The 24,525-nt window shown below is 43.1% G+C and overlaps 1 protein-coding gene across 1 annotated transcript in view; it reads left to right on the top strand.

The window, feature by feature from the left end:
- VEPH1 (ventricular zone expressed PH domain containing 1) overlaps positions 1–24,525 on the top strand; it is a 266,803-nt gene that overhangs the window by 92,867 nt on the left and 149,411 nt on the right. The window contains exons 5-6 of the mRNA XM_013965131.2: positions 1,218–1,384; positions 13,547–13,756. Coding sequence (XP_013820585.2) covers positions 1,218–1,384; positions 13,547–13,756 — 377 coding nt within the window. The remainder of the gene's footprint in view (positions 1–1,217; positions 1,385–13,546; positions 13,757–24,525) is intronic.

The raw sequence follows: 24,525 nt of genomic DNA on the forward strand, positions 1-24,525 counted from the left end.
TATAGATTGGACATGACATTGACAATTCCTGATCTCTTAAGAAAAAGCTCTTAGTAAAATAAACAGAAAACAAAATAAAACAATATTTTTCACATTTAAAAAAATCTGAATATTTCCAATATTTTGGGCTGTGTGGTTATATGATTGAAATCTGTTTGAGACCATTCTATGAGCCATATGTGGAAAAAGCAATTCTCGTTATTTACCATCACCCTGATACATTCACTTTGATCCAGAATCACCCTTTCATTAAATTTTGCCATAGATATTCAGAAAATTCTGGCCTTTTTTTCTTAATCCTCATAGCTAAATGTCCCCACCGTTTAATAAGGGTTTACAAATGTGTAATCACTGCTTACTTGATTCTTTCTGTGTATGACTTCTATATAGAGAGCCACATTTAAAATAAATAGAGGCAAGAAAATTCTTGTTCAAGAAATCCCTAGAAATAAATTCTGAGACATTTAAGTACTTGAGGGGATTTTTCAAAAAAACTCCATACCATAAGTGATAGGCAGATGTTTCCCATATGTTGTTTGCAAATGAGTCCCATAGCTTAAGTCGTTTTCTTCTTTAGGTTCTGCCATTTTAAAGCCAGTTGTCTGTACAAGTCTTTGAGGCAAATCATGTGACAAGCAAGCTCAGTCTAAACTTCCCTTGATACAGTGCAGAAATCGAGGATCTAAATTTGCATTGCGACTTTTCTAACTATTCATAAAAATAAGGCATAGCCTCCATATGTCAGTTGTCTAAATCAGGCCTCCATATCTCCCAGGAACATGAATACATTCCTCTGCACTTTTTTTTTTTTTTGGTTCAGTTTCATTTAGATCCATGCTTGCAGCACTGCTTAGTTTTTATTTAAACAGCATCCAAATGCTGTTTCTCAACAGGAATTTTTATCGGAACTGTTTCCTCCACAAGGGTGCGGTCTGGTTACTGTCAAATTCTCTTCCCCAGGGCGCATTACTCAGGAAAAGTTTTCATTAGATAACAATGCTGATCATATCATAAAATATTCCCTTTTACAGAACCTGTTGAATGCTTTAGTGATTTTTCAGAATAAGGTACCATGTTATTTTAAGCAGAAGATTTGGCCATCAGCCTGCGCTGTCTAATATGTGAGGAAGTGCAAAATTTATTACATTGATAATAATATTATTTATATGGCTCATGGACTGATAAAGTCATCATTCTCGTTATTGTTCCTTTAACAGGTAACGCCATGTTGTTGAGGGTTTTACCTGCTGTGTATGATAAGCAGCCTCAACCAATTAACAGACACCTCACAGAACTCCTAGGCTTGATGTCTCGACTGGAACAATCAGAACAGTACCATCTTCTACGGCTTCTGCATGTAGCTGCAAAGAGGAAGCAACTGGAGGTAAAAATTGTATTATATACAACATGATCCACACAGAAAGGTTGCTGCTGCAAGCCATGTGTTATACCAGGATTCGTGACCTCCAGAGGAGAGGATTTTGATCTGGGGTCAGAGATGAGACTTGACTACTTGGAGCTTTTCCTGCAACAAAGTTTTATTAAAGTATAACAGAGAGAGAGAAAGCTTCTGACATAGACATCAGAAGGGGACAGAAAGAGTGACCTTACTAGTTTTTAGCAAGGTGTTTTATGTCTGTTAGAAAGCTATTAATCAGATAAGAGAGACACCTCAAGGCTGAGAGAGTTTCACCAGGCCCCTCTCCCACAGTATGCATTTTTGAGATAGGATGGCAAGAGGTGCATCATAAAACAGTTAACATGAATACTGGTTTATTGAGCCCATTCTCAGCCCAAGGTTTGAGAAAAGAAAAAAAGTCAGTCTTAGGGGGAACCCTTTTGAAGAAAGGCAGATTCCAAAGCAAATACATAGTTTCATTAACATAGCTGAAGAAAAACATTTCTATAAGAGAAATGTATTGGTTAGCTCAAGGCAGAACCAGGTGTCCTCAACACAGAATTAAAAGAAGCCTCTTTTAATTCTGTGTAGAGAAGGAAAAAGACGTCTGCCACTTGCAGTTCATTTCCTCCTGCCTGTTATCCTCTCATCACAGCTGGGCCTATTTAGATGCCAGTGTCATCTGGAAACACCCTCACAGACACACTGAGAATAATGTTTACTCAAATATCTGGGTACCCTCTGACCCAGTGAAGCTGACACACAAAATTAACCACCACAGGTACAGTAATACAAACACATCAAGTGTGCAAATCCGTAGTCACTGCAGAACACCTTTAATGAAAGTTCAGTGTGGTTGTGCACTCCTTGGGATCTACAGTTTCTCAGATGGGGCCCTGGGGAAGACCTGCGCATGTCTTCACTTATGGGGAAAACAGCCTGTAATGAGAGCAAAGGCTCACCTTCTAGATGGCAGATTAGTTATTCTCTGAGTGCATGCCAAGGCTCTTCTGACTCTTTGTGACCCTATGGACTGCAGCCTGCCAGGCTCCTCTGTCCATGGGATTCTCCAGGCAAGAATACTTGGCTTGTCATTGGGAAGGTTGCTGCTGCTGCTAAGTCACTTCAGTCGTGTCCGACTCTGTGCGACCCCATAGACAGCAGCCCACCAGGCTCCCCCGTCCCTGGGATTCTCCAGGCAAGAACACTGGAGTGGGTTGCCATTTCCTTCTCCAATGCATGACAGTGAAAAGTGTAAGGGAAGTCGCTCAGTCATGTCCGACTCTCAGCGACCCCATGGACTGCAGCCTTCCAGGCTCCTCCGTCCATGGGATTTTCCAGGCAAGAGTACTGGAGTGGGGTGCCATTGCCTTCTCCACATTGGGAAGGTAGTGGGTTGCTATTTCCTTCTTCAGGAGATCCTCCTGTCCCAGGGATTGAACCCAGATCTTCTGCATTGCAGGCAAATTCTTTACCATCTGAGCCACCTGGGAAGCCCACTAGCACCATAATAATTAGGTTGCATGTGACTATCAGCAACCAAAGACCCAACCCATACTGGTTTAAACAATAAAAGGAATGCATTAGTGCATGCAATGGGGAAAAACCTTCAGATGAGACTTGATTAGGGGCTCAGGTATGTGAGCAGAACAGCTTCTCCATCTCCATTTCTCAGATTTTTGATTTTTCAGTGTTGGCTTCCATTTTTGGTAGGCTTTCTCCTTGTGGGATCTGGATGGAGGTCGAGGTTCTCTAACCAGTATGCTTCTCCCCCCTTGACTCCTAAAACAACCAAACCAAAGTCCTGAGAGTCTTTGTTTCAGACCCTTGCACTACCCCTGGAGCTTCTCCTGAACCCTGAAGACACTCAGAAACTAGAGGCTGCTAGGAAGGAGGATGGAGAAGGCAATGGCACCCCACTCCAGCACTCTTGTCTGGCAAATCCCATGGATGCAGGAGCCTGGTGGGCTGCAGTCCACGGGGTCGCTAGGAGTAGGACATGACTGAGCAACTTCACTTTCACTTTCATGCTTTGGAGAAGGAAATGGCAACCCACTCCAGTGTTCTTGCCCGGAGAATCCCAGGGACGGGAGAGCCTGGTGGGCTGCTGTCTCTGGGGTCGCATGGAATCGGACACAACTGAAGTGACTTAGCAGCAGCAGCAGCAGGAAGGGGGAAGTAGAAGTGGATTCTAGAGGGCACGAGCACGTGTGCATAATACAGATTAATGCTAAGGCCAAGGTTATATCAGTTATGGCTGCATCTTTGCCCCATTTTCATGTTAATATCAATATCCACCACTTGAAAAACAACACCAAGGTGAAAACTGGAACATTTGAATTCAATGTCAAAATTCAAAGAAAGGCAGACAAGGTTGATTATATGTATAATTAACCATAATAGACTGTAAGCTCCTTGTGATAAGGCATGATTTCTTCTTTTCTTCTGTATCCCACATCTTGTTACATATCTGATAGTACTCAATAAATATTCATAAAACTAAGCTCAGTTAAAGAGGGTGTTAAGTGCTCTACAAAAGATAGAAACAGATTTTTAAGAAAAGGAGGGTGGGAGAAAAAACAAAGAGGTTGGGAGGACTTCCCTAGCAGTCCGGTGGTTAAGACTTGGCACTCCTAATGGGGTGGCATGGGTTCGATCCCTAGTCTAGGAACTAAGATCTCATATGCCTCAGGCCCGGCCTCCAAAAAAAGGTATAAGCAGAGATGGGGTGACAGTGAGTTCTGCCTTAGGGGAAAACAGGTGCCATGAAGATGCACAGAGGGAATGGCATCAGGCCAGACCCTGAAGTTTTGTGTCAGGTTAAGAAGAGAGGCAGATGGCCTTTAAGAAGTGAGGACCAGGCTGGGAGACCTGGACATGAGAGAGCAGGCTGGAGCCCCACCCCCAGAGGTTTCAGTTCAGTAGCTCTAGGATGGGGTCCCCAATTCTACTCTTTTTCAAGTTCCCTGGTGATGCTGCCCCTGCTGCTTCGGTGACCACACTTAGAGCAGCAAGGCTAGAGGTCAGACAGAGGACTGGGTGCCTCTCTGTTACCTGGTATACATTTTTGCTTTTGCCCTTAGAATGATATATTGTAGTTATTTTTTGCATGTCTTTCTCTCCCAGTGTGCCTTAAACTCCTTGAGAAGCATAGCACCTGCATATTTGTATGAATGCCCTACCACAGTGCTGGGCACATAGTAGGGCTTCAATAAAGTGTTGTTGAATTTGAAAATGGAAAAATGAACAAAAGAGATCAAAGAAAGTAAAGACCATGAAAATAAGTAAAAGGATGTGTGTGGTCTTCAAAGAGGGAAAGTGACTCAACAGGGTCAAGATATAGGGACTTAGAGATTGGAGATAGGAATTGACCTTGCCTTTGGTAGCTGGAGACCCACTAGTGACTCTTGAGACGCAGTGGTCTGTAGGGGTGAAGTGGGGAGTTGAAGACATCTATTATGGATTGTGTGTGGAAGGGAAATGTAGGAAATGCTTGCGTGGGTGTTGGAGTTTAGAGGAAATAAGGAGGGTTTAAAAATATCCAGTAAGAATAAAGTGATTGAAGATGTGGCAGAAAATATTAGATAGAACAAGCTAGAGGCAGTCTGGGAGTGAATTCCAAGCACAGATTGAGAAATGAATTTCAGAAAGGATTAAGGACAGAAAGGATGGGCAAAGCTACAGCAGAGTTTGGGTGGGGAGTGGAGTTAAGGGATCACTGCTGCTGCTAAGTCGCTTCAGTCGTGTCAGACTCTGTGCGACCCCATAGATGGCAGCCCACCAGCCTCCCCCGTCCCTGGGATTCACCAGGCAAGAACACTGGAGTGGGTTGCCATTTCCTTCTCCAATGCATGAAAGTGAAAAGTCAAAGTGAAGTCAGTCAGTCGTGTCCGACTCTTAGCGACCTCATGGACTGCAGCCTACCAGGCTCCTCCATCCATGGGATTTTCCAGGCAAGAGTACTAGAGTAGGGTGCCATTGCCTTCTCCGTAAGGGATCACTAGACCAGGTAAAAGAAAGCTCAGAGTGAGGGGTCACAGACAGGGTGGTGTATTCGTTTCCTGGGCTGCTGTAACATTACCACAAATGTAGTGATTTAAAACAACACGAATTTATTACCTTACAGTTCTGGAAGTCAGAAGTCTAAAATGGGTCATCAAGCTTGCATTCCTCCTGGATAATCTAGAGAAGATTATTTCCTTGCCCTTTCCAGCTCCAAGAGGCTGGCTCACGGCCTGCATCACTCTCACCTCTGCTTTTCCATCATGTTTTCCCTGACTCCGACTCTTCTTCTTCCCTTTGCCAAGGCCCTGTGATGATGATCCAAGATTATCTTGCCATCGCAAGACCCTTAACTTAATCACATTTACAAAGTCCCTTTTTCACAGGTTCCAGGGATTAGAATGTGGACATCTTTGGGAAGTTGTTATTCTGCCTACCACAGATAGAGACTGGGGACCAGGTGATGTGGGGAATAGAGAGAGGTGACTAATAGGCAGCACCTGATTTCAGAAAGGAGATAGCTGGGCATGCCATTTTATCTGCAGCCTGAGAGCAAAACTAAACACACACAGTTTTTAGAAGGGCAGGTTCAATACAAGTTCAAGGAGGATCTGGAGAGAATAAGCTAATTCAACTTATTTCCCATGGGATCAAGGCTGTAAATGAAACCAGGAGGAGGCTCACTTATAGGAAGGGGCTTGATGTCACCTGGCCCAAAAAGGTAAGGTCCAAGAGTAATAGATAGTGGCGCCTTGGGTGGCATTCAGAGAGGTCCAGCAGACCGCTGGTTACAGGCTTTCTGCGGCTGTCCAGAGACTTGGGAAAGGGCTTATGAAGCTGTTTGAAACCAGGCCCCTGCCTGTTGCTTGGCCTCCTTTGTTGCTGTCGTTCAGTCACTCAGTCGTGTCCAGCTCTTTGCTGCCTCACAGACTGCAGCACGCCAGGCTTCCCTGTCCTTCACCATCTCCCTGGGTTTGCTCAGACTCATGTCTGCTGAGTCAGTGATGCCATCCAACCATCTCATCTTCTGTCACCCTTCTTGCCATCACTCTTGCCCTCAATCTTTGCCAGCATCAGGGTCTCTTTAACCCTTAGACCTCGGACAAGTATCCAGTCTCAAGGATCACAGGTGGGCATTCTCTATCAGGCACTGAGTTTTTACGTACATGTGATATTCTCCATCTAGAATGATCTTCCCTCACCAGCACCACCCTTTATGAGCTGACAATTGCTTAGATGTGGCTTTCTTGCCTGCAAAACTCTCTGACTCATTTCTTACCCCTAATCCCTGACACAGCACATTTCACGCTGCCATGAATTTGTCTCTGCTGTTCTCTTTCCCTCTGGACCACCTTGAAAGTGAAAGTCGCTCATTTATGTCTGACTCTTTGCCATGGAATTCTCCAGGCCAGAATACTAGAATACTGGAGCAGGTAGCTATTCCTTTCTCCAGAGGATCTTCCCAGCCCAGGGATCTAACCCAGGTCTCCTGCATTGCAGGTGGATTCTTTACCAGATGACCTACCAGGGAAGGCCAAGAATACTGGAGTGGGTAGCCTATCACTTCTCCAGCAGGTCTTCCTGACCCAGGAATTGAACCAGGGTCTCCTGCATTGCAGGTGGATTCTTTACCAGCTGAGCTACCAGGGAACCACCTTGGTTATGATACAAATATTTGAGACACGAGGACTACCTTGTCCATTACTGGGTCCCCAATGCCTGGCATAGTACCTGGCACAGAGAAGTCACTCTGTGAATATTTATTAACACAGATGCGATAGTATTAGTGCCTAAACTTGCAGAGGATTTATCATTCACAAAGGATTTTTGTTTTAACATCTAATATCTCACTTAATGCTACCAATAACTCTATAATATGTTTGTTTTTCCATTTTACACTAGTCAGAATGGATGCTTTGTTGTAAATGGAGTGTATCCTTTAAAATTATATAAACATTAGAATGGATTAATCAGTTAAAGTTGGGGGAAAAACCGGATGCTTTGAGAGGTTATCCTGCCCCATCATACCAGTAGTATGCAGTAAGTGACAATGCTGGACAGGTCCAGCACTCTGACTCCCAGCCCCCTCCTCTCTTATTCTGGGGGAGTCACTGAGCAGCCTCCACTTCAGAAGGCCACGGGTGAGTGTTCCCAGGTTACAGGAGGCAGGGGAGGGTGGACAAGGGGACACAAGTAGTAGTCGAGCTCATGTTAAATACAAGGCACTTATATAGGTGTTTTACAGGAATCATCTCGCTTGTTCCCCACAACAGCCTTTTCATTTTGTAAACAGAGAAGTTGAAGTTTGGAGAGGTTAAGCACAGGGTGGGTACCAGGGAGTGACTTGGTGAGGTGGCTTTTCATGTGCCTCCCTCATCTTATCTGACCTTCCCATCTTCAGATGGTCAATGTCCATGTCTTCCACAGGCCATTACAGTCACACTGCCCTGCCCCTCAGGCTGCCATTTACAGAATATCTGGGGCTGACACTGGTTAGGGAGCTTTCACAAAGCCACACAGGTCAGGATGAACTACGTCATCAGCCCAGTGTAATTCCAGCCAATGAGATCTATCATGGGTGCTGAGTGTAGATCCTGGAATGAGGAAGCAACGGGTTAGGAAGCACTCATAGTGAAATGAAGGGACAAAACCAGGACCAGGATCCTAACGGGTGGGAGGGAGTGGTTGACAGGGCACTGACCAACCCTTTGTTTTCCATCAGCACTTCTCTTCATGTTAAAGTGGTCCTGCCCCTCCCCACCCTACCCCCTTGCCTCCTTTAGCTCTTTGTCAGCTAGCACTTGATTACTGACATACACGGGTAGTGAGCTAGAGAAATCCCAGGTAAACCCTCGTCTCTCTCATGTTCATTACTTAGACAGCAGGCAAAGGGAACAGGAGGGATACAGAAAAAGGCTGACTGAGAGGAAGATGAAATCAGGGCAACAGTCACATCTACAGATTGAGGCTTTCCATGTACATCTAGTTCATTCAACTTCAAATGAAATGAGAGGCTAAACGAGGAGGATTTTCACCATGGGAAATGAGGATTAAAAGGGGGCTTTTCCTTCTGCATGAAAGCTGTGCCAGCGTTCTGTAACTTGGAGATCCCTGAGCAGGTTCTCCAATGAAGGCAATGTGCAGGAATGTTTCATGTTTTCTTGAATGCACTCACTACCCACTTCTGTGACTAGTGATAACCTGGCTTTTCAGGACTGCAGGGTCAACAGTTGGCTCTTAAAAAAAAAATCTCTTTGTGTAGCTGAGACTGTCTGTGACTTTCTGATGTTGCTTCCCAAGCAGGTGGGGTCCCTTCCTCCATCACTGTCTACTGAGTATCCCTCTCTTAGGAAACTGTCCTTCCTACGTGGAGGGAGGCAGTTCCTGGCTAGTGACTCATGGCTGGAAGCTCCAGAGAATTCTCCAAGTCCATTTATAGGAAAAGGCTGGGTGGTCAATTTTCCAAGTGGCCTTCTGGGCCTAAGTCTGGATTCTTGGCTGCCAAAAGCCATGCTGTAGTCTAGCCAACAAAAGGAGCAGAATTTAGTAACACACATGAGCGTATCTGTCATTATCCCTAGGACATAGACTTCTAGCCCTAACCATATGGAGACAAGTGGCAGGAAGTGGCAAGTTCAGCCCTCTATTGATTAATGTACAGACCCAGAGGAACTGCTTTTGTGGTCTGGTCCCTAGAAAAGAGTCATTTTCTAGGATTTTCTCTCAGCAGTGTAAAGCATTCCTGTTCGCATACCTAATCCTCCAGCACCTAACACAGCATCTTCTGGCTGACAAGACTCAAAGGTCACTTAGTATTTGTTTAAAATGAGAATAGTTGCAAAACATTAAGAAGATGGAGTGATAGACTGTATAGTCGGTTCTAGAACAGTCTTTGGAGCAGAACCATGGTTTTCAAAATATATATTTTGTTAGTATGGTAGCTGTAAGTAGTAAATGAAAAGAGTGGCAGTTATTTTCAGAGATTTCTGGAGATTAATAGATATTGTTAGTGCTAATCAAATTAACTGAAAAGAGAACATTGAATCTAGAAGTAATTTGAGAGGGAGTGTGTATACACACATGTATATACACACAGTAGCTCGACTTTTTATTCTTTAACAAGAATTTAAATGTCCTTGCTGCCAGTTATTTTTGATGGCCCTCTGTTCAAGATGCCCATAAGCCTGGAGAAATGAGATGTGTCCACAGAATTTCAGTTCAATGACAAGATGCTAAACTCGTCAGCAGACTTGCCTGGGAGACAGTAAAGGCAGCGACTGATTCTGCTCAAGAAGGAACAGAAACGCCAGGGACGGGCCCTCACCTGGGCTACTGGATTTGTACAGTTCTGATTGGCGCTCCTCTGCCTGTGCCCCCAGCTCCCATCCACTGCCCTGCCTACTAAACACAGTACAGATAACTGGGACCTTGGAATCCCTTTCCAGTAAACCTCCATCCTGCTTCCAGGGCTGTGGAAGTCCTGGTCTCTGGGTCTGTTTCCCCATGGACAGGCCATGCCAACAGTGTCACCCCCATAGGTCTGAGGGGCAGTCTATATGAGCTTGCATATATGGGCTGAAGTATCCACAAATATACATAGGAAACTCCTTGAAGGCAAAGCCAGGGGTAGGAAGAGAAGGGAGGGGCAAGGGATGGAGGCTAGGGGTCATTTCTTCCTGTTTCCTTGACAGGGACCAAAAATTCTAAATTCAAAGCAAGCCTCCCAGATTGTTGTAAAGGTGTATGTGTCAGGTCAGAAGACCGAACACTGTATAAGCTGCAGAATATTCCAGTGTGTGGATCAGTGGCCTCCCTTGTGCTCTGGCTCCAGGTTGTGTGTATGTGAGAGTGGGCTGGAGGGAAGGCTTCCCAGAAGTAGAACTATTTGAGATCAGCTTTGAAAGTATGAGTTTTCTCATACTTTCATGTGTGTTCAAGCCACTGTGGGTGGTCAGTGGCATGTTGCTGGGTCAGGAGGTTCATGGAGGAAGAGGCAGCAGATAAACCCATCAGTGAATGCCAGCGAATGACCCTGGAATGCCATGGCACTGGGATTCTGACCATGCATTGTGGGAAATCTTTGGCATGAGCAGATGGGGTTTTAGGCAGCAAGGAGGCTGAAGAGAGGGGAAAAGGCTTGAGATGAGGAGGCCAGTTTGGAAGCTCTTTCAGAGTCCATGGTGTGGGACTTATGGCCTGAACAAAGGCCATGTCAGCTTCCTCTCTGCAAGCTATCTATGTTATCTTAGGGGCTTCTCTGCTCTCAGCAAAGGAAGGCTTTCTCTGAGATGTGAAACAGCTCCAATGAGGCAGCATATAGAGACCAACCTAAGGAAATAGTGTCAGGAAAATATAATTTCTCCTTATCCAAAAATATCTGAAGGCCAAAGCACCACTTCCCTTAAATGTGAGTGATAAGCTTCAGGAAATATCTGTCTTTATTCATTCACATTATTCACATTTTATTGCTAGTCACATTATTTAGTACTTCTCCTCATTTTGCTCCTTCTATGGATTCAGCTTTGCCTCAGTTCAGTTCAGTCACTCAGTCGTGTCTGACTCTTTGCGACCCCATGAATCGCAGCACGCCAGGCCTCCCTGTCCATCGCCAACTCCCGGAGTTCACTCAGACTCGCGTCCATCAAGTCAGTGATGCCATCCAGCCATCTCATCCTTGATCGTCCCCTTCTCCTCCTGCCCCCAGTCCCTAGTAGTCTGTATTTGCCTGAGCCTGCCTGCCTGTCTTTCTTGGTTTTCCTTTCTTCTTTTACCCTTTTCTCTCTTCTCCATTTAAAATTTTCTTTATAGTCTTAGGATGTATGACTGGAGTTTAAATAAAATTGTCATGACTAGAAACACGCATCATAGAGACCCTGGTATTCTAGGAATAGGACATAAAGAATAAGGACTGGGAAATGGAATTTTGTAGAATGGGGCAGGAAATGTGTAAGCATTGTCCATTTCTAAAAGCCTCAGGGTGAGGACGCTGTCCTGACCCGGAGCAGCTGGCTGATGCTTCTGCCATAGGTGCCAGGGACCTCACATCGTTTCTCCTGAAGGACATGCAATCACCCCCAATGCACTGGCAGCCTTTATTGAACTGTTCATTCATATGTGCCATTTACCAGAAAGTAGCTCTAACCTTTCTTCCATGATTATTGGATATGAATATCAAGTTTAAATTTACATATAGGGTAATTTATATTTATAAATTTATGTATATATTTGTATATAGGATAATATATATGGGCTTCCCAGGTGGCTCAGTGGTAAAGAATCTGCCTGCCAATGCAGGAGCCACAGGAGACGAGTGTTCAATCCCTGGGTTGGGAAGATCCCCTGGAGGAGGAAATGACAAGCTGTTAGACTTGTTAACATTAACTGCAGCACCTAGAATAGCACCTTGCAAATGAAAAGGACTCCATAAATAATTTGTGAATGAGTGAATGGATGGATGAATGGACATGAAGAGAAGTGGACTCATCTGTGGGATACTTGAGGGGTGGGAATCAATAGGACTTGGTGATTGCTCAAAGTGGCTGATAAGGGAAAAATAGTAGTCAAGAATGATTCCTCCCTCCCCAATACCCCCTACACCCCCAAACACCACCCCACCCCCAACTTGTAAAAAAAAAGAATGATTCTCAGACTTCTGGCTTGAGCAGGTAGATGGCGATGTCATTTATACGAAGGGAGACACTTGGGGCTAGAGAGGTGGGAAAAGCAGGTTTTTAGCAGGGGGTCAGTTTATGAGTTCAGCAGGTTGAGCTGTGCATCAGATTTTTTAATCCTAATACTGGAAGTCACATTTCAAGTCTCCCTTACCAAAACAGCCAACCAACAACAAACAAAAGAAATAACCACAGGAAAAGTATGAATGGACTAATAGTTTGTATTTTTATTGTTCAGTTTTCCCCAGGTTGTTCTTTGTAATCCTTTTATTTTAGCAGACAAACAATTCATTAAATTGTCAGTATGCAATGTGTCTGTGTGTTAACATAGAGACATCATTTCACAAAAAAGTTACATTCTCCTTAATGCAAATTATTGCATCCTTATATTGATAAAGACTTTAAAGACTAAGAAAGGTTAGGATATTGAGAATATGGTAGATATTATTTTACTTTAGTAGTTTTTTATCTTATAACTTTTTTGTGGTCCAAATGGAAACCTGAGAAAAAGGAAGAGCTCTTTCCTGCTTTATTTTTATTTTAAATATTTCCACACCATATTTCTCTAACTTAAAGGCTCTAATTAAAGTCATTGTCAAGGATCTCTTACATACTTATATTCTCTTTTAAATTGAAACCCTCTGATATTCTATGGATAACTAGGAATTAGCTGGTGAAATGAGGTAGTAGAGAAGACCTTATTACAGAGAAGGAATGATAACGTGCGAAGGTCTTATGGTGAGAGGAATTTGAGAGAGAGAAAAATGACATTGTTACTAAAGTTGAGAGAACAAGGCGGGCATGTCTAAGATGATGTCTAAGGAGTAGGCAAGCAGGGACTGAGCATGTTTTAGACCATGTTTTAAAATTCTGCCCTTTACCCTAACTTCTAGGAATCTCTAGATATTCTGGGTACATAGTAGGTATTCAATAAATAGTTGCCCTACTCTTTTTTTTAATGCCATCTATGCTTTTCAATTCAATGTAATTACTGATCAAATTCATTCTTCTGAATATTTGCAGCACAGTTGATAATGGACAGCACAACCAATTTCTGAGAACGCTACTTGATAATGGTTTCCTTGAGTCTTTAGGAAAACGCTATCATACAAGGACACCCCCTCCAAAAAAAGCTGAAGCTCTCAGGGTGGTTTGGAGGAAATGTAACACTACTGATAAGGACATAACACAGGAGACCTTGACTTATGGGCGAGTAGCAGCGTTTAAGCATTTTGTAGCCTTAACAATTCAATTGCAGAGCACAGATGAAAAAGCAAAGGAAACTGAAGGCTCTGAAATTTTACTGTAAATTTTAAATTTCAGATTTGAGAGGTTTGCTAGCATTCCAACAAGAGTAATAATCTCAGAATGTGTTGAGTTCAGATTAAATACAAAAAATATTAGATTGATTCTGCTTAATAAACTTTCCTCTCTGTTTCTTTTTCTCCCTTCTTCTTCTCTTTTCTTCCTGTAGGTGGTTCAGAAGTGTATTCCTTTCCTAATTGAGCAATTGAAGGATTCGACCCATAACGACATCATCCTAAGCATCCTCATAGAGATTGCAGGCTACAAGCCAGTGGCTTTGAACAGTTTTCTTCCAATGCTGAAAGAGATTGCTGAGAGATCCCCCTACCTCATTGGACAAATGGCAAGAATCTATGGGGCTGTCGGACATGTGGATGAAGTAAGTATGGGTTTTTTCTCTTCATTTCCCTAATTTCCATTGGCACTTAAACCTTTGGAGCTCTATGATATACAGGTATGTCCTGAGACTTCTGAAAGTTCCCCTTTCTCTCTCTCTTCTTTTTTTTTTTTTTTAGCCTGGACAGTGGCCTCTGGATCAAGGGCATGTTGTAGCAGGGTTATATGGTTTGTTTAGGAAGTGAGGATTTTATTGCTAACATGTCACTCAAGGAAGGGGAAGGGTTACAATGGAGAAAGCGCAGTGATAGATAGAGACCATTTTGTAATAACCATAACCAGCAAGATTTTCATCTCTTTCTGGTTGCCATTCTGCTTAACCCAAGAGATTGTCAGTAAACATGGAGTTAGATCTCAGAGACTGCCTATTAATCAGGACCCATAGCTATCCTGTCAATAAGTGCCTGGATTCAATATGTTTTGAACCCTCTCCATGATGTTCCTTGGGAGAGTGCAATAAGCGTTCATGGGTGTTTGAAAGTCCTAGTCTAAATATTTGCATAATAAAATCTTTCAGCAGCAGCAACAGGATGCCATCAGAGCTTGTAGGGATTAGGCAACTAAGAAAGAATTTCCAGAAATTAAAGTTCTGAAGGGTGTGTGCATGCATGTGTATATACATATGCATGTCTGTCTGATGATTTTTTGTTGAAATTGAGGATTTTTATCTTTTAAAAATAAAAGCAAATGTGTAATTGATAGAGGAAAGCTTTTACTTCATGCACTTACCTATACTATACATTTCCTATTAGATAAGTATAAAATTGTTTAACTCTTAAAAAGGATTTCATAGTTCACCAAGTTTAACCTCTCAAGTCCACAGAGAAGAAAGTTAAAAGCTGGAAAAGTTAAGTGACTCATCCAGACTCAGCTTGGGTTAGTTGATGACCCAGTGGGAATTAGACCTTTGGTATCCTTGGCACTGTTTTCAAATTTTGTCGTAAAATGGTTCTTTGGTTCTGTTTTGTTTGATTTCTGCTGAGATTTGTGGAGAGCTGGTGAGTGCCAGGCTTCTTCCTGGTGGAGAGTCTTTCTCCTTTAATTTCCCAGAAGAAGGTGGGAGAACTGGGCCCCAAGCAGCCTGTGCTTGTGAGTGTGACAGTGGCTCTTGTAAAAGGATTACTCAGTCCTGACATGCTGCTTAGCATAACCCCTTTCTGTTCACTGCTGTTTGGAATGTCTCATTGCCACAGTCTGCCTTCTGGTAACACGTTCTGTGCCCCGTCCCCTTTGCTGCCAGGAGAACCTGTGGTATGCCCGAATGCTTTTAGGCCAACTGTGACCGACAGCTGTTTGACTGGGTCTGCTGACCTTGCAGATTTTTGCGTGGACCAAAAAATTTAACCTCTGATGGGCAAGGCCTTGGAATCTTTAAGTTATCATTCTTTTTGTCACGAATACATTTATGATTCATTAATGTGTAGTAAGAGCTTCCCTGGTGGCTCAGTGGTAAAGAATCTACCTGCCAATGTGGGAGATGAGGGTTCAGTCCTTAGATGGGGAAGATATCCTGGAGTAGGAAATGGCAACCCACTCCAGTATTCTAGCCTGGGAAATCTCATGGACAGAAGAGTTTAGTGGGCTATAGTCCATGGCATCACAAAAGAGTCAGATTCAACTTAGGGACTAAACAACAATATGTAATAATGCAATTGGAGGTGACTACACCTCCCCAGAAAATATCATCTGTAAACAAAACAAAACAAACAAAAAACAATTCTAGCCACTGTCAGTTTACCTAAACTCAGGCTAATCTGAGAGGGAATGGACTATTAGGTGATATTTGTGTGGCTCCAGGGAGAGAAAAGGGGGGCCAAAGAGCCTGAGGAATCACCTATTTCAAAATTAAGAATATCAGAATATTTTCTCTTCTCTGTCTCTCTGTGTCTCTTTCTCTTTCTCTCTTGCTCTTGCTCTATCTCTATATCTCATTCTCACATACCCATGGAGGCATCTGTGTTTGAAAGAGAAAAAAAATTTTTTCCTGATGCTTCTGATTCAGTTTGTCAGCAGAGAACAATTCTAGATCAAACACTCCAAATGTATTGGGATATCAGGATTATATTAGGAGCTCTTTTCACAATACAAGTTCATGGACCCTATAGAATACGTATTGAATCAAAGTTTCCAGGAAAGGGACCTCCCCAGCCTCTGCCAGTGTAATTCTTGTTGTGGTTGTACAGCACATGGGATCTTAGTTCCAATCCTATATACCTGTATCTATATATCTATATTTTTGGCCTGCCAGAGTAATTCTGATGCAGCTTTTCATGGATCAGGGTTTGAGATCCCTTGACATAATATATTTAAAGCAAGAGTCAATCAGGCTTTGTCCATCACCCATCCTACCTTCCTCCACAGATAATTAATTAAAACTTTTCCAGACAATTGATACAGCAATTTAGATTAGATATGGTCAAGGGTAACACAAAAATTCAAAACAAAAACTGCTGAAACAAAGATACACATCTATTTATCTTTCACATAAAGAAGTCTAGAAGGCAGTCAGTATAGAACCCCATGTTTCAGAAACTCAGGCCCCCCTTCTCCTTTGTTGCTTTCCCATCCTGGAGCATACCAAAGAGCACAGGGCTTCCATCTCTTGGTCCAAGATGGTTATTCATCTCCACCCATCAAGTGAGCATTTCGGCCAGTAGGGGAAAGGGGAGAAGGACTTTTCCCGACAAATACAGCCTGCTGTTTATATCCCACTGGCTAAATAAAACAAAGCTGTAGATGACCATAGCTGCAAGGGAGGCTGGAATGTGTAGTCTGCATTTAGGCGGCCACATGCCCAATTAATGAAAAGAGAAGGACATAAAGTATGACTGAGGATAAGGAATGTCTTTTTGCAGTTCATCAAGTGATTCTTTTCTCTGGGTCTCTTTTCTCTCCTTCAAAACAAATAATATCCATATGCTAAGGAAATAATGTTCAAGAAAATCCCACAGATTTAGGCATAAATACATTCACTGCCAACAGCAAGAAGTTAGAAACTTATTGTGAAACTATTATGCAGCCATGACATGTGTTTATGAAGTCTCAGGAAGGACTAATCCAAGGAGCCTTTGTTGTTATTTGCTGTTTAGTTGCTCAGTCCTGTCCAGCTCTTTGCAACCCTATGGACTGTAGGCTCACAAGGCTCCTTTGTCCATGGGATTTCCCAGGCAGGAATACTGGAGTGGGTTGCCATTTCCTTTTCCAACAAGGAGTCTTGAATAACTATTAAGTTCACACACACACACACACACACACACACACACACATATATAAAATATATACAATATCTTTGTATTGGATTTTCTCCTTTCCAGCGCTGATATTCTTGAATTCCATTATTCCATTTCATTTAAGATCAGCCTGACAAAACTACCTTAAATGTTAGTCAGAATCCCCTTTATTCAGAAATAATGCCTAATATATCACCCTTTAGTTTTAAAGAATGCTAAAACTCAGTTGTCCCAAGAATTAGCAACCTAAGCAGCTATTAACTGCTTAATCTGAGTAAACCTGTTCAATATTCTAAAACTTTTGTGGCGCCATATTCCTAAAGACCAAAACCAATAGACAAGATATATGTGTATGGTTATTTCTACCCAGCCTCTTTTCAGAAGGAAACCGGAAGTTACTGAAGTGCATTGCCAGGTGGGTTTGAGGACGGAAATCAAGTATAGGCTCCTGGCTACCATGGAGGAGGAAACTGCAATTGAAAGAGAACAGCACAAACTTTGCTCTGAAAAGACCCCACTGTTTTCTTCATGGAGAGCTTGGTATACATGAGGTAAAGGGACATGGGGATATATGAGACGTGGAGATGTTTAGGGTGTTCATGATGGAATAGCTGCAATAACCTAGTGACCTCAGGCCCTAGAATCCTCTCTCTCAATCTTACTCTGGTCTTATCTAAAAACTGACTTAATTAAACTTCTTTTCTCTTTGACACCATGTAAAATTTTCAGATGTACTCAGGGGTGCCAAGTAGGAGATGATATTTGTTGCTAGGATTTAAAAGATTTTAAAAATGCAGAAAAGCCAATGCAGCTTTGAGTATCTTGCTCTGACTTTTGAGATGCACAGTGGTGATTGATTGGAGCCTACTGTTGATCCCTGTCTTGTTGCCTGCCTTCCACTGAACTACAGTGTTTGATCCTTAAGGGGAACCGGGGTGGGGGCAGGGCTCTCCCGGGGTGTGTGACCCTCGGGCCTGGCATAACCTCAAGGGTGGAGCCAGCCTGGATTCAGTCTCACACATTATTAAATGACTTCTGCCTCATGTTCTGTGCCTGCATGAAGACAGGTGTAGGAACTGCAGGGCTGGCTACGGGGAAGTATAGCAGATGTACCTGTCTTTCATATCAGCACCCATCTGGGTAGGCAAACTCTTTACAACAGCTGATAGCAGTCACAATCTTCCCATCTGCTGGTGTAAACCCAGCAGAGGGAAGCTGTTCTGTAAAACAAAAATTAACATCCTATAGTTTCTTATTTTTACTCTCTTCCAAATTACCTCAGGGATATTTTTCACCCAAATTTAAAATGAAACTGTGCTTAATAGCCATACAGTGTTTGCGTCATTATAGGAAGCTGTATAGTGACTCACAGGCAATTTTCAGGTGTGTTCTGACACCTAACATGCATCTGTTGGATGGAGAGTAAAACTAGGAGGACTAAAGGGCAGAGAAATCCATCCACTTCTAGGATAACTGATGAGTGGTTGCCTCTGAGGTGCACCTTCCTTGGCCTGTCCAGTAAAGGACACAGCTGGCTCCTCATCATGCCAGGATTCACCCCACTTCTGTGGTGTGTTCAGCTGAAGCAGATGCATAAATAATAAATACTATTTTATTAATATCAGATAAAGCCTCAGCATGGCAAAAACACACGTCCTTCTGTCTTTCTCAAATGAGGAAACTGTAGTGGAGACTGCCAGACAATAGTAGGATGACATAGTAGTTTCTGAGGGTCCATCCCCAGACTTACATACAGAGAATTCATACAAAACCCTTACCACAGTGCCTGACATACAGCAAGTGCTTGATACAGTTTAACTAACAGCAGTAATAATAACAGCAGCAACAGAAATATAATAGAAGTCTACCCAGATGGAGAGGGTTAATGAGACGGATGTGCTTCTTCCCACTCCAATGTATCTTTTGTTAAATGACCAGTTTTCCTCATAAAAGTGCAAGTGTGGTCTTTCTCCCTTGCACAATTCTTCTGTTGGCTCCTTCACTGCCTATCGGATGCCACTGTCTTGGCTTGGCCCCACCCTCCCTCTAGTTTTAGCTCTTACCTGTCCAGGCTCTTCCATGCCCCCGTGTTCTATTAGCACTTTAGATCCTTCCCTGAGCATACCTTGCATCGACATATGTCATCGTCTTCACAGCCTATTCTTCTGGCTGGATAGTTTCCATCCCCTGCTCTTGCTTATCTTTCCTGACCCAGATCAAATGTCGCCTCCCCCGTGTAAGCTCTTCTCGTTTCTCTTAGGCAGTTACCCCTTCTACATTCCCATTGCACTTTGGCTATATCTCAAAGGTCATACTGACTGTGTCACATCATAATTTTCCTATCCATGTCTATTTTTTTGTGTGTGAATAATACTTTTATTGTCAATTTCATATATAATAGCAAAGGTGTCATATGGAAATTTTTTAATATAAATTTATTTATTTTAATTGGAGGTTAATGACTTTACAATATTGCATTGGTTTTGCCATACATCAACATGAATCCACCACAGGTATACACGTGTTCCCCATCCCGAACTCCACTCCCTCCCCTCTCCCCATACCATCCCTCTGGGCCATCTCAGTGCACCAGCCCCAAGCATCCAGTATCATGCATCGAACCTGGACTGGCAATTCATTTCATATATGATATTATACATGTTTCAATGCCATTCTCCCAAATCATCCCACCCTTGCCCTCTCCCACAGAGTCCAAAAGAAAAACACCAATACAGTATACTAATGCATATATATGGAATTTAGAAAGATGGTAATGATAACCCTGTATGCAAGACAGCCAAAGAGACACAGATGTATAGAACACTCTTTTGTCCATGCCTGTTTATTCTCCATGAGTCTCTGAGCTCTCATAGAAAGGAATCTTACCTTATCCATCTGAATTCACCTGTGGCCAAAAGAATTCATGAGTATTTGGGAGCACTCTTATTAATCATTAAGAATTTGAAGGTTGAATTCTCACTAGCCGCTTTCATTCAATCAAGCATCTAGTTCTTCTAGGTGACATAACTATAACTTAAGAGGAAGGAGAGGAAAATATTAAGATGGAAAATGTTGTTGATACTTCAGAGCCTGTACAATTTATCTAGTAGGTGAAAGATGAAAATGAGTTTGACAGGGGACCTGGCAATATTAACTAGAAAGCATATGATGAGGCATGTCTGTCTATGATTCCAAAAGATCCTGGCTTCTTGGTAGGTGACATCAGAGAAAAATGATGTTGAATGGATCATGAAAAGAGGTTTTCATATACGAGGACTTCACAGGCAGCAAGCTGGTTGAAGTGTGGTGCCCAGGAGGAACTTCACCACTGTAGACCAAGCAGTGTTCACCCCTGGGGTCTGTCTGTGTAAGAATTCACTGCCCGAATGATCTTGCTGCCGTGGGGACATCCATACGCTGTAACCTGGTGGCGAAGAGGGTGTCTCAAGAGCCAGACTGCCTTCGTTTGAATCCTGACTCAGTTGTATGGCCTCTAGCAAGTTATATCACTGCTCTTGATTCATTTTCCTCATCTGTTAAATAGGAATAGCAATATTATTTACCTCCTAATTTTGTTGTGAGAATTAATCAGCTGAACCATGGAGAACAGTGTCTGGCAATTGGTAAACATTCAATAAATATCAGCAATGTATTACCTCTTAAGTGGTGCTCAGGGCTTTCTTATTACATTTATTTGGATACAGACTGGAACTTAAGTCCAACAGACTGAAATCAGGGAAGACAGCAACAAGTAAAATGATGTGCCTCTTCCCTGCTCCCCAGGGAAAGAGGCTGAATGGATGGGTACGTGGGGTCAAAATAAGGACAGAAATAAAAGGAATGAGGTACTGTATGTTCCAGTATACCTCCAGTATATATTCCAAATATATAAAGTAGGACTGGCTGTATCTTCTTTCTTTGTTAGGAAATAACTAGTATATATAATTTTTTTCTCAGTGTGGAACATATATCTGTTTTAAATTTATATTACAGACCACCATTCCTGAGGGGAATAAAACTAACAAAAACAATAATAAAGCCACATTTTGTAAAAATTTTTATAATTTAAAATAGGCCTTGCTTTCTTGGGGGCACTGGAAGTAACATTGCTTTCAATAAAGGGCAGGTGGTCCCCAGCTCCCCACCTATAAAAACAACTCAAATAAGTTTGCATCAATTTTTTTAAAAAACCTGTCATTAACTAAATCTGAAGTGATTAAATTAAATCCAGACTAGGTTGACTTTTCTTGCCCAGAAAGAACTGAAGTAGAATGCTTCAGTTCCAGAGGCTTTATTTTTTTTCATTGTTTTCTTTACCCATTAGACTCTCTGAGCCATGCAAATGGTCCCAGCCCCCTTGGTTAGATATTGCAGTAATTACAACCCTCTCTTCTAATGTGGGTCCACATGAAAAAGACACCCCTTTAGGAATGGCTTTCATTTTTTGAGAGGACAAATTGAATTCATGTGTTTTGTCCATCTACTTAAGTCTCAGATAGATGAACTGAAGCAATTTTAGTTTAATAGCCCCATCCTCACCAGGACTTCATCTCACTAGAAGGCACACACTGGTACCCTCCATAGCTGTGTTTGGCCACCCCATGCCAGACCCAGAAGGCAACCAACCCATGTGGCGGAAACAGAGATGCCCTAAGCTGCTCTTTACACATGATCTCATAGCACGTGGAAGGATGCTACAGCCAGTTGTTTTCCTTAGCTGGAAACCAGCAGTCTGCACCTGTGAAGAATCGGATGGCTTGCCCTCCCAGCCTGGCCACTGCCGGGTGGGTGTGAAATCCTGTGCCCTCCGCCTTGTTTTCCTAACTGGCTGGAATATGCTGGCCAAGCACCAGGGCGTGTTTATTACATCCTCTCTGGGCTCAGGGTCATGGACACTTTTCAAGTAGAGAAGTGACACACATCTTGCCCAGGTCGTGTTTCTGTGACATCCGGCAGGCCTTCCACAAAAACACTTTCAGGAGGAAAAGGAAAAGAATGACAAAGGCAACAAGAACCACATTACTGTCCTCATCCTGGCTGTGGAAAAACATCCTGCGACACAGGACCTGGATGGATGCTGTGCACCTTTAACTTGCAGGTCAAGAGTAAAGACTCTGGGCGCCATTCCACAAAAGGAAGGACCTGTGACTTAAACACCCCAGTTTCCCCTAGGGTGGGGAATCTAGTTAAAACTTGGTCCACTCAGAGTCTTTGGGAAGCCTTGGTCAGCACCAGCTGGTAGCTATTCACTACTACAGAATTGTCATCGATTGGGGAGGTTTTTTTTCTTTTTTCCAAAATGCAAATAGTTTTATTGTTTTTTATATTGTAAAAAGGTTACATGCTAATTGAAAATGATATTAATAATCTCTTGCTGCTGCTACTTCTGCTAAGTTGCTTCAGTCATGTCCGACTCTGTGCCACCCCATAGATGGCAGCCCACCAGGCTCCCCCGTCCCTGGGATTCTCCAGGCAAGAACACTGGAGTGGGTTGCCATTTCCTTCTCCAATGCATGAAAGTGAAAAGTGAAAGTGAGGTCACTCAGTCGTGTCCGACTCTTCACGACCCTATGGACTGGAGCCTACCAGGCTCCTCTGTCCATGGGATTTTCCAGGCAAGAGTACTGGAGTGGGATGCCATCGCCTTCTCTGAATAATCTCTTACAAAGGTAAAGAAAGAAAAACTTCAAGTATGTACAGAATATTCTTTCACATAGTAGAACTGATTTTCCTTAACCTGTCTCTGGGATGCAGGGATGAGTCGCCGATTCTTTCTAGATGTAACCCCGAGTACTGGTAGTGATAGACACAGAGAGGAGAAAGACATGGTCTCTGCCCTAGGGAGGCTCACAGTGAATATGAGCTGGTTAGGGAGAGAGATATAAAAATAGATGATTAAAGTTTAATTTGGTGCCCATTACCACTGATTTCTGATCTGTATCAAGAAGGAAACAAGTCACCCTGTGTGGTGGAGTTTGGAAGCATGTTCTAAGTGAGGCCTGTTGGATGATAGCATGACGTCAGGGGAGGAGGAGGAGAGTATCCATGGAGGACACAGCAGGTACAATGGCCAGTAGCTGGAGGAAGACCCTCAGCCTTCTGGAAACTGTACCTGGAATGTGGAATGGATAATGGAAGAGGGGAGAGGGCTGAAGCTGGGGCAGACTCATTCCAGATGACGACATTCCTCATCGATCCACAGACAGGTCCTGTTTTCTACCCTCTCTCTCCACATGTATTTATCACTGGTGTCCAGGTCACCAGTGTATTTTTTTTTCCCCTTTATTGTGTGGACAAGCAAAGAATACTGTGTACCTCAACATTCCCAAGAAACTAAAGAGCCTGGTAAAAGGACAAACAGTCCCACAAATAGTTGCAAATGTAGGATAGTAAATAATGGTTACAAAAGTTACATGTTGCAGCAATTTTCAACAATGTCTTGTAATTATCAACTGTAATTTAGGCCAACTGACCAAACCACCAAGAGCTCTCAGTGCCTCTTTGACAGCAGAGCTTGGCAAGTCCTTGAAGGGGCCTCTACCTGACCAGTCTCTCCTCAGGATTGAACCCCAAGGACGATCAGCCTGATCCCCACAGATCTCATCTCCTCTTTTCAGAGGGGACTTCTGACTTTCTTATGTCAGTATCTGTGAGGAAGTAGGCCTGTGGTTGCTGCAGCAAAAGCAGAAAGTTTCTACTTAGTGATTTACCCTTCTAGGCTTGAGCTTAAGATGTAAGTGACTATTGGATTCATCAGAAACAACAGCTGGGCATTGACAGCAGGTGAGTTGAGAGGATAAATTAGTTGCTAATTCCAGCTCAAATCCTGCTGCTCTTCAAAGGCTGTAGCACAGACCTTGCTCTGCCCATAGCCCTCAGACAAATCACTACAGCATAAGCCAGCCCCTTCAACTGCCAGCACCTGCGTTTCTGAGCCTGTGGGTTTCCTCAGCTTCACAGGCCACCCCGCTAACATGCATGGCTGGATAGATATATGAAGAATATCCCCCCTAGCCTCCTCAGCAGCTTTCAACCAATGATGAGGGTATTTACACCTCAACTCTGTCAACCCTCTAATGAGATAACCCTATCCCAGAGTTCCCAGGCACCCTTTCTGAGCTATTTCCCTTCTCTGTCTCATTCTTCAATTCCCATCCTCATCTCCTGAATTTCCAAATAGATGCTTTGCACATAAATCATCTCAGGGTCTGTTTCTGGGGAACCCGATCCCAGAAAAGTTCATTTCCATACCTTCCCCGGCCATCATCGTCTCCCCTGCTCTAAGCATGTGAGTGCACATCTGTAACATTGAGTCTGCACCTGCCTTCTGGTTGCATTTGCCTTCCGTTCACTTGGTATATGAATCCACACACCAATCCTAACCTGCTTTAAGCACTGCAAAAGAGGGTACTGTACCTTATACTTCTTTGTCCCCCTGCACTGCCCATCCTTGAAATGGGTTCCTAGCCTGTGAACCACAAATATTTGCTGACCAGCTGTTAGATTTAGATTGGAACTTGAC

This window comes from Capra hircus, chromosome 1 (genome assembly GCF_001704415.2).
Source record: "Capra hircus breed San Clemente chromosome 1, ASM170441v1, whole genome shotgun sequence".
Classification (NCBI taxonomy): Eukaryota; Metazoa; Chordata; class Mammalia; order Artiodactyla; family Bovidae; genus Capra; species Capra hircus.